At 45.2% G+C, this 10,727-nt stretch overlaps 1 protein-coding gene across 1 annotated transcript; it reads left to right on the top strand.

The window, feature by feature from the left end:
* The first annotated feature begins 913 nt into the window (after positions 1 to 913).
* On the top strand, positions 914 to 2,748 carry LOC114794180 (suppressor of cytokine signaling 3-like). The gene is made up of 2 exons (XM_028986571.1): positions 914 to 1,108; positions 1,443 to 2,748. Exon 2 carries the CDS (start codon positions 1,499 to 1,501, stop codon positions 2,099 to 2,101), a length of 603 nt encoding a protein of 200 aa, XP_028842404.1. The 5' UTR covers positions 914 to 1,108; positions 1,443 to 1,498; the 3' UTR covers positions 2,102 to 2,748.
* The last annotated feature ends 7,979 nt before the right edge of the window (positions 2,749 to 10,727 follow it).

The raw sequence follows: 10,727 nt of genomic DNA, 5'->3' as shown, positions 1-10,727 counted from the left end.
ATCACTTTACTGCAGTGCTACTAATGGTGAGGGGAGTGTTGTCGAAGGCTAGACTGTATAAGTAGGTTTTTAGCCTGGATTTAAATACTGATACTGCGTCTGAATCCCATACGTTCCTCGGAAGATTGTCCCAAAGATTTGGGGCTCTAGAAGCAAATTCTCTATTTCCAGCAGGGACTTTGTGTACACGGGGGACAGCGAGTAAAGCTTCTTCCACAGAACGAAGGGAGCATGGTGGGTTATGAGGGACTAGTAGGTTATTAAGATAAACTGGAGCAAGACCTCACGAGGCTTTAAAATGTAATACGCAGAATCTTACGGTAAATCAATACGTTAAGTTATGCATCAACAACAAGGCCTAACATTGTCAAACCAGCATAGATCTCAGGTAGATGTAAATTATGTTTTGTTGTTTTGTCTTCAATTGAGTTATTTTAGCTTTTTTTCTTTCTCTAAGGTACGTTGCATTTAAGAATAAGTCTAAGTTTAAGTTTAAAGAACTTATCGTCATTGAAAAATCGTACTTAGTCCAACAGTAAACGAAATTGAGGTCTTGCCCACCACCCCAATTTCAAAATGGCATAAAAAGAAAGCATATGCACACAACGCAAAATAAAAACCTAATAAATACAACTGTGTACAATAAACACTTAAAGGGAGCGGGTTTGTAAAACCGATTCAGCTCCCAACTTCTCCACGCCGCAGTGGAACGCAGGAGAACCGAGGCACAGGAACAAATCCCGCTACTAAACGAAATCTCGCGTTGTCGGCGTCCGCGGGCGAGAGTTTACAGTAAAAAGGGGGAGGAGGCTCCGCGTCACGAGCAGGAGGAGGGGAAGGGGAGGACCTCGGCGAGTACCAGGAATCGGGCTATTAAAAAAAAAAAAAAAAAAAAAAGAGAAAGAAGAAGAAGGGGAAGAAGAAGGGGACGCTTTACTGACACGCCGCCCGGCCGCGTTTACTGGAACGGCCGGGGGGGGCGGGGCCTGCGGCGCGTTTATATGCGCGCGCAGAGCGGCGAGACGCCGCGCGACGCCGGACGCAGCTGCCGCGAGCGAGAGCGACTGTCCCCACCGTCCCGAGCGTCCCCTGCACCGCCACCGACACGGTGAGTTTCACACAGTCCCCGCTCCCATCACGTTGTCCGTCGTACCAGCCAGCGTGGAAGTTTTTAATAGTACAAAAAAAATAATAATAACAATTAAAAATGTGAAAAGATTTCGGAGTTTAGCTTTGAAGGTAAAGAGCGTGATAACGTCATGCTGCTGGGAAAGACTGTGGCTGATTCAGATCTGATAAAAAAAAAAAAAAAACTAGAATTTCTACAAAGAAGAAGATGAGAGGCGCAGGTTACTTTTGGAAAGTAGTTTTTTGTAGTTTTGCTGCTGATAATGTTGACGAGGGTGGTTTGTCTCACCTCATTGTTCTCTGTTCCCCCTCAGAATTTCAAGGCCCCGGCCAAATCTCTGGCTCCGCCCCTCGCTCCTGGGTCTCCGCCATGGTAACGCACAGCAAGTTCGAGCCGGGGCTCGCCGGCGCCGCGAGGAGGCTGCCCACCCACTGCAAAACCTTCCTGGGCGAGCCGCAGCTGCAGATGGTGGTGCGGACGCACCGCCGGCTCGAGCAGAGCGGCTTCTACTGGGGGCCCATAAGCGGGAAGGAGGCCAACCGCCTGCTGGCCAAGCAGCCGACCGGGACCTTCCTGCTCCGCGACAGCTCCGACGCCCACCACTTCTTCACGCTCAGCGTCAAGACCGAGAGCGGCACCAAGAACCTGCGCATCAAGAGCGACGCCAGGACCTTCCGCCTGGAGTCGGAGCCCAGCGGGCCGCACCCCGTGCCGCAGTTCGACTGTGTGCTGAAGCTCGTCCACCACTACATGCCCCAGACCCACCCCAACTCGGGCAGGCCCAGCAGCTACATCTACTCCGACGGCGAGAAGATCCCGCTGTCCCTGCTGCACCCCCTCAGGACTGAGCTCACCTCCCTCAAACACCTCTGCCGGAGGACGGTGAACGGACACCAGGGGGCTTGTGCCGAGCGGAATCAGCTGCCCCTCACGCTCCAGGAGTTCTTGCAGGAGTACGACTTGCCCATCTGATGGACACACGCGCTCTGTAAGACGTGTTTACACACACACACACACACAGATACACACACACACACACACGAACTGGTGGAGCCGATGCTCTGGTGTCAGGATATGGGCGGGGTCTCGTCGGAAATCCATCCCCGCCTCTCCCGAGTAAATATTTGCGGAGCCACACACCGACCTGCCCAGCTCAGCATGACTGAGCGGAAACGAGGCGAGTGGGGACCACTGACCAGAAACCCAAACTGGCCGCGCCAATGGGGCGACTTCGGCCTCCCAGAAGTTCCCGGCAGGAGAGGAACACACAACTCACAACGTCAGGGTTGTGAACTGGCCGACTTCCTCAGAGCGATGTGTTCGTACGGACCGGAGAGTTCTGTGGATTTCTTCAACTTTTTTTTTTTGTGTGTGTGTTAGGGGGGCAGCTGGCTCAGAAATGTATTAAAAGGAGATGTTTAATCTTCCTGTTAAATTGTGTGAGTTAGCAGAGAGCATCAGAGAATAACTCCAGCTTTACTCTCATCCACTGAGCGTACGGCAGCAGGCGCTGGAGCCGAGGCGACTGAAATGAATTTTGCACATCTTTCTATTTATGATGACTTTGTGATAACTTATATTAAAGAGCACTATTTTTTATATGAAGAAAAAAAAACCCACACCTGCCCGTCTGTGTCGTCATTTGACTGAGTTTGGATGAAATTCCCTGGAATCTGGATGTCCTGTTGCGTGGAAACACACTTCCTGCTCCAGCCAGCGGGCTGAGAGATGATGTCATCGTCATCGGTGGTGCGATATGATATTCACCTCTTCTGTTTGTTCTTACTTCTCACCCTATTTACCCCCTAAATTGACCTAGTTGGGACACAAACACAAGGTCTTGTGGGGACCACATGTTGTGTGAGGACATCTGGTCCAAGAGTGTGAGAGCCCCTAAACTTAACATACACCTGTTTAGAAATTAATCGGTTTGTAGGGAGATTTTATAGAGTTTCGCAGTTTAAGCAAACGAGAAACGGTGAAAACTTTGCGGAATACTAAGAAAGTATGTTTTTTTTTTTTTTGCTCATCTAAAAAATAAATTAAGAAATATATATTTACGTAACTCCTAGGCCAAAACATGATCCCCATTACATTCATTGACCCAAATCTATTTAGCTTAATTCTTTTCACGAAGTCAAATTTACCTGCCGGCAGGAAAAGGTCGAATCAGAACGTTGTGTCCCCGTCTGTAGAGTACGTCCACGCCTGTTCCTCAGAAGAATTGTTGTTTGTGTACACACACCCACGCGCACCAAAGCAGCCGCGGCGCATCACCCCGACGCCACCCGAGCCATGATGTTAGATCAAAAGAATTTAACGGTAAAATGGTACTTCAGAAGAACTACAAACGCGCAACAAGAACCTGTCTGAACCACGGCCACGAGTGACACATATTACTTAGTTACGAAGAGGATTGTGATTATTTCAAAGGTTCCGGTTAGAACCAAAATGTTCCCCAGTAGCAGTAAAACGGTAGAAGATTGGCCCGGACCAGGATTAGCGAGTACAGTACAGATAAAGCTGTGCTTTATAACTGCTTTACGGTAATTCTGTCAAAATGATGGAACCGCATCAGTGAACGTGGTTGTTCTGATGCAGGTGTAACGGTAACGGGCAAATGATGACCCGGGAGCAGAAGGTGACCTTCTGAAACAGCTTGGGAACCCCCATTCCACCCCCACCCCCCCAAACACACACACACACCATATGAGGTACGAGGCGGGTAGTTTCAGGTGAAAACACACACACACACACACACAACATACCTCAAACCTCATGACACTTGATGTGCCTTTCTTAATCACATGGTCACTTACTCAATCCTGTTAGATTGCATTGAATTCTGAAAAATTAGAACCTTCCTGTGTGTCAATGATCTGCATTTTTCGTTATAATTAATAAAATTCCAGGGCAATTCCAATCTCGGAACACCTCGTCCGTCCCATGACTCGATTCCACAGAATCTAGAAGCGACAATGCTGCCCTCTTCGCGGGAAACGTGACTGTGAGCTCTTATCTCGAACCGCTTGCTCCTCCTTCTCCTTCTCAGCGTGCGTGGCGAGGAATGCGGCCGAGTGAGCGGGAACGGCATGTGCAGGGATCAAGATGTTCCTGCTGGTTTTCAGGTTCTTTGCGGAGGAAGTCCCGCTCTGTGTCTGCAGCGGTTCGATTCCGGGAATCCCACGCGGGGAGGTAAACAGACCGTCCCTCCTCACGTGCGCGTGCCGGGGGCAGGCCTTCAAAAATGCCACTTGTGTGCTGCAAGTTCTTCTGGGAAGACGCCCGTCTTCAGGAAGCTCTTTTGCATGTCAAATGGTCATTACGCAACACCGGCGAGTGGCCGTGCCTTTAGAGATATGGTGAGTTCGTTGTTTGTGTGGAGACCCTGGTGCAGGCCCAGGCCTTGTGCACTTCACTGTCTTCAGACTGGTGGTTTTATTACATTTTCCTAACTGAACAATTCACAAATACACCTGATCTTTGTTTAAAGGTGCACTGTCGGACCATTGAAACTTTCCGAATGAAAATGAGGACTTTCTGTGTCCATAAAGACCATAAATGGCCTTTAGAGGTGAGAATGTGGACAGCAAACCAAACGAATGACCATCAGAGGCTACAAAAAAATTCATGGTGCCACGTAGCGGTCACATTTCCAAGCTGGTGCTCTGAAAACGTCATGAAAATCGTCACTCTCCCTGTGTAGCATTTTACAATTCTATTTTTTGCACAATGTAGCTTGTGACAACAAGAATACGGAAACAACGGTAGTCCTTAGAGGACATGCATTTTCACTTTTTTTTTATTTTGTTGTTCCCGAGGTTTTAATAAAGTTTGATTTCAGTTGGTTTGAACTGATTCAGTTAGTTTGTGCTTAATCCATTGTCAGCGAAAGACAATTTATATAACAGTGTCCGTCACTAGAGGAGAAGACTTTAGCAACGCGTTTGCACTTGCATAAGTAAAAAGATATGAATGGGTGTACAGCAGGCCCGGCCATAAATTTGAGCCCTAGGCAAGTTTTCTGATGGTGTCCCTTACACTTTTAGTGTAGACATTCTTTTTTTTTTTTCTCTTTTTTTAAAAGCGAGGTGATTGTCACATGTGATACACAGCAGCACAGCACACGGTGCACACAGTGAAATTTGTCCTCTTCATTTAACCCATCACCCTGAGTGAGCAGTGGGCAGCCATGACAGGCGCCCGGGGAGCAGTGTGTGGCGACGGTGCTTTGCTCAGTGACACCTCAGTGGCACCTTGGCAGATCGGGATTCGAACCGGCAACCTTCTGATTATGGGGCCGCTTCCTTAACCGCTAGGCCACCACTGCCGAACAATAGCTTCTCACAATAGCTTCTCACAATAGCAATAGAACGGGGCAGTGGTGGCCTAGCGAGTATTGAAGTGTAATCGGAAGGTTGCCGGTTCAAATCCTGAGCTGCCAAAAGGTGCCACTGAGGTCCCACTGAGCTGCCCACTGCTCACCAAGGTGATGGGTTGAATACAGAGGACACATTTTGTCATGTCACCATGTGTCATTTCACAATGACAATCACTTCACCTTCACTTAGACATTTCTTTTATCCAAATAAACCAATTGCAAATTGAAAATACGTAGAAAGAAATATGAACTTGAGCCTGATAACAAATCGACCATCTGCCCAAGTAGCAGGTAAAGGTTAATTGGATGGAGGAGGGGGTGGCATGGATGGGGGAATGGGGAAGGCGGTCCACGGTGGCCTTATAGGAAATTTACACATCATTATTCTTACTACCACTACTTAATAGGCTTTGCTAAGCAGGTAAATTAACGACTTGTATTTATCATATTAATATAAATTAATATAATCTAATTATAAGGAGTTTTGAAGACAGGTAAGCGTGTCATTCAACTAAACCCAGACTTTATAAGTCGGAAAATTCTCTAACAGCAAGTCAAGTTGTCATTGTTTGTGTCAATTTGTTGTAACGTTAAAAGAGAAGATGACTTGAAGTGATTCTCTGTGCTCCTATGGGTGGGGTAAACAAAAGGTTTTGTTAAAAGTAGCAGAATAAATCAAAGAATTCCAGGGTGTCCTTTCATTGGGTTTTGTGTTGTATTTTACCAAGATACAATACTGCTGTTTTCTGATTGGCCCATTCTTTTTTTTTTTTCCGATTGTCTGGTAACAACAGGCACTAGGACCCCAGCAGAGACACTGACAAGGGATCAGTGAAGTGAACGATTATCTAAAAATGTTAAGCATTAATAACAGTGTAACCTGTGCTCAGCAGTGTAGCGGGTGGTGGATGTGTTTTCCCATTCAAGCAGTTGTAATTTATTTTTAAAAAATGTATTTATTTAAAAAAAATATTGTTTTACCAATGAAAACAACAACTGTCATTAACCGCAGTCCCCAAATCTGCCCCCACACCCAGACGCAGTCCAGATCTCATAGAAACAGAATATAGCTTATTTCTTTCAGTGATTTATAAATATGGACAGGATAAGGACATTTTAGAAATGTATTTAATTATTTGAGGCATTTTCAGAAATCATATTATAGATCTCTTGACATGCACCTTCATACTCACTTACACACTCTTCTCACACTCCAAGAAGTGCTGAATGAAGAAGTATTTTACAACAATGAAATAAACATATAAACACCCACCCACCCACTCAGATATAACTCCCACTGTCTGCTGCTTTGTTTTCACTACGACAACCGCTGGAGGTTTCCATGGTGCTGGACAGAAAATGAGTCACCAAAAGCCTCCTAGCAACCACACCCCAGCATAAACTCATGCACACACACACACACACACACACACACAATGAGAGTCAACACTGTACTCTCTCCCACGCATTGACACACACTGAAATTACCCAAAATTGCCAAAATAATTTGATGTGATTATGTCCCGCCATTGGCAGGGAATGTTGAGTGCTGTGGAAGTGGCCCAGGTTGACCTCTGTTGCTATTGGCTGAGAACAATCAGCCAATCTGAGAGATTACAGGAAAATCTACTCACTCGTGGCGGCTAAGATTTTTATTATTTATTTATTTTTGGTGACGTTTGAAGTTATAGTTCCTTGCCCGATAAAGGGTTAAGGAAACATGTCCATTAGTCACTCTATTGGGTACAACCATAAAAGGTGTTGTTTCACCCCTGCCTGCGCTAAACCAAAAGCCTCAGTCAAATAACCTGAAACCTTTCCCAGAAGAGAGAATAAAATGTTCCGAAAAATGTAGACCACAATGAATAATGGGAATGGCGAACTGGCCAATTCAAGTATTCTGCACGAAACACCCATTGCTTCCTCCCCTGCCACCATTAGTATAGTAAAAGAACCTGTGTAGTATAGTTATATTAATGGTATTGTATTGTGATGAGGGTGCACACTGTTGCCAGAATGCACATGGTCTGGGATGAAATTCACTCTTTTCAGATGATTGTTCTGATGGACGGAATTCCTCTCCCGAGTAAGTTCCCTGCAGATGTTCTCTAAGTCTTTCTCAGAAATGGAAAGCACACATCTCAGAGTGCCAGAGGAACACCCAAACAGCTCACAGGCACGACCTTTCTGCTTTTCCCTGGAAGTGCTCCGTCTCAACGCGTTCCTGCACACGCAGCTTATTAAGAAATTTGGGTTATCTGGATTCCACAGATTTCCCCCCTGGAACACATTACTGCGGGCGGCTTGGTCTCCGTCCATCGTACATGAGGTCATTAAAAAACAGTCAGTAAACAGCTTCGGACTTCGAGCTTATTAGTTAAAAATTCGACTTTACTGTCATTTCAGGAATCATTTACTCAGCGTCATAATAGTGTAGGTGAGCGTAGGGGTTGGCACAAGAGAAGCAAAGAGATCCAAATGTCAACAGAGAGGAGCAGAAAAAGTGTAAAACACACATTTTGCTGAATATTTACCAGCAGCCTGTGGCTGCACCTGTGTGAGTGTGTGTGTTGTGTGTGTGTATGCATGCAACACACTGGAGGAGATGAATGAATAGAGCCCCCCCCAACTCCCCACTTGCTCAACGCTGTAGTGCTCCTGATATAGGAATCACAGTGAAATGGGCGTGGCGTGTGTTGTACAATCAGTGTGAATGGAAGTCACCGTGCTGAGCTTGTTATACATAAAAAATAATAATGCATGCAGAATTAAGTAGTTAAATATAAATCATGTGCATATATATAGAAAATAATTAAAAATGCACATGTGGCAACAGGTATCTGATGACCATAAACAACAGCTACAACAGCTGGAAAGGGCACAGATGACACAAGTGACACAATTTGCTCTTGCGTCATTTTCTGCAAAACTCTAATTTCTGAAGCATGTGCCTGTGCATTGTAGCATGGTGCAAAGAGATTGTGTTCTGTGTATGTTTAGTGCTGCCACCTAGAGGACATAAAATATGCAAGAAAAAAAAAATCAATAAAATAAAATCTGTGTAGCGAAGGCAGAGATCAGTCACCCCGCCTGCCTTCGACCCCAAATTTCCATGGCAAGCAGAGGTCATTCTTAAACGGCATGGAAGCGAGGCCAACTTACAAAATATTGCATATTTTATATATACATATGATTATTTCATTTTAATGATTACAGAAAGAAGCATACAAATAGTTATGGTTAATACTGTATATGAAAGTGATTGTTTATTTTTATTGTGAAACACTGCAGCACAGCACACGGTGACATAACGAAATGTGTCGTCTGCTTTTAACCATTACCCTTGGTGAGCAGTGGGCACCATGACAGGTGCCCGGGGAGCAGTGTGTGGGGACGGTACTTTGCTCAAGGGGCACCATGACGTTTCAGGATTTGAACCCGCAACCATTAACATTTATAACATTAAGCAGACGCCCTTATCCAGTGCAAATTAGTCAGCATTTACAGAGATAGTCCCCCTGGACACAATGGTAGGAAGTGGGGTTTGAACCTGGGTCTTCTGGTTCATCGTCAAGCATCTTACCCGCGAGTCAACTTTCTTACCCGCTAGGGCACCACTGTCCCTCGAAAGGAAATCAAGATTTCACACACAATGTACGTGTGTGCGCAACTGTGGCAAGGTCCATTGGTAATGATAAAAACGTGAATTTTTCACTGTTGTCTTTTAATTGTAATAATGCCTCGGACTGTCAAGAAAAACTGAGTGGCAGGTCGGCAGGCGCGCACGAACCATCAGGCTGCACAATAAATGCACAGAAAAGCTGAACCTGTGATAGAAGTGCAGCCTCAGGCAGGTTCACAGTGATTGGTGAGTACGTGCCAAACCACACTGACACCTTAATTAAACCTGAAGAAGAAGAACTGCACCCGAATGGACACGATATGGCTTCGACAGAAACAGAAAGACGGGCCTTGGAAGTGGTCTTTTTATTCATTTATAGAAGCCGCACATGGTCTGACATCGGCATGCATCTCCCCCTCTGATGCAGTGAAATTTGAAGAGCTGCTCGCTACAAGTTTGACACTTTCATGACCATCAATTGCATGCAACGTCACGGAAATTCATCACGGGGAAAAGCGATGGCAGCCCAGGCGCTGTGAAACTGACACGAGGAAATGAATGTTGGGCTGTGTGTATGTGTGTGTATGTGTGTGTCACTCTAAAATCTCAATCCAGGCCAGTCTCAAGTGTGGCACTGAATCCAATGCGCCAAACACCAGGAGGCCGCTGGATCAAAGCTGGTTTATTAGCCAAAGTCCCGCAAAGCAGCACCATGGCACGCTTCTCATTAGTACTGCAAACCAGGAGCGGTGGAGAAACCGGTCTGAACGGAGAAAGAAAAAAAATTTGTGCACCAAAAGAGCCGACACGGGTCAGGATGAAAGCGCTGTGCGTAAAGTGGAGTCTGAGTGATCTTTCGTTCGTGGAATCAGCAGCACTGATCACGGTACTCTGCAGAAATTTCTGTGCGAGCCTTTTTTCTTTGGCTGCAAAAAAAAAAAAGAAAAAAATAGCTTGTTGCGTATTTAAAATGAGTTTTTTTTATGTGTATTTTCTAGCTGATTAAATCTGCATCAATGGTTGAACTTTGCATAAAAAAATGACCCTTGAACAGTAATGCTGGAGTTCGCAACATTGAGAATTCAAAGTCACATCACAAGCCATCACACTGGCATGTTCATTTTTTCTCTGTAATTTGTGATGAGTGTCAGTAATCTGACCTGGTGATAGCTGTGCTGGTCTGAGACATTTACATTTACGGCGGTTATCCAGCGCGATTTACAATCAGTAGTTACAGGGACAGTCTAATCCAGCGGTTGGTGAGGAATGAAAACTTTCAATAACTGAATAATAGTAACTTTAGTAACTGTACAAAAAATAATTAAACATTTTATAATGCGTTTATTATATTTTTAGCCGTTGTTCTTTGTTTTTTATTGTAGCTCCAAATTTTATGATTATTGTGTTCTTGCGACATTAAAATGCAATGTGTTTAATTTTTGGTCGCTTAAAATATGCGTCACAATTGCCAAACAGCAGTGCATTTATCAATCTTTTCGACACCAGGTCGGCTAAGGCAGGGGTTTGAAATCTGATTGGCCACCCCCATAATCTGAAGCCTCTTGGGGAGAGCAAAAGGTTGTTTGCAATTGTTA

The sequence above is a fragment of the Denticeps clupeoides genome, chromosome 7 (genome assembly GCF_900700375.1).
Source record: "Denticeps clupeoides chromosome 7, fDenClu1.1, whole genome shotgun sequence".
NCBI classification, from domain to species: domain Eukaryota; kingdom Metazoa; phylum Chordata; class Actinopteri; order Clupeiformes; family Denticipitidae; genus Denticeps; species Denticeps clupeoides.
This window is presented reverse-complemented; position numbering and strand designations above follow the sequence as displayed.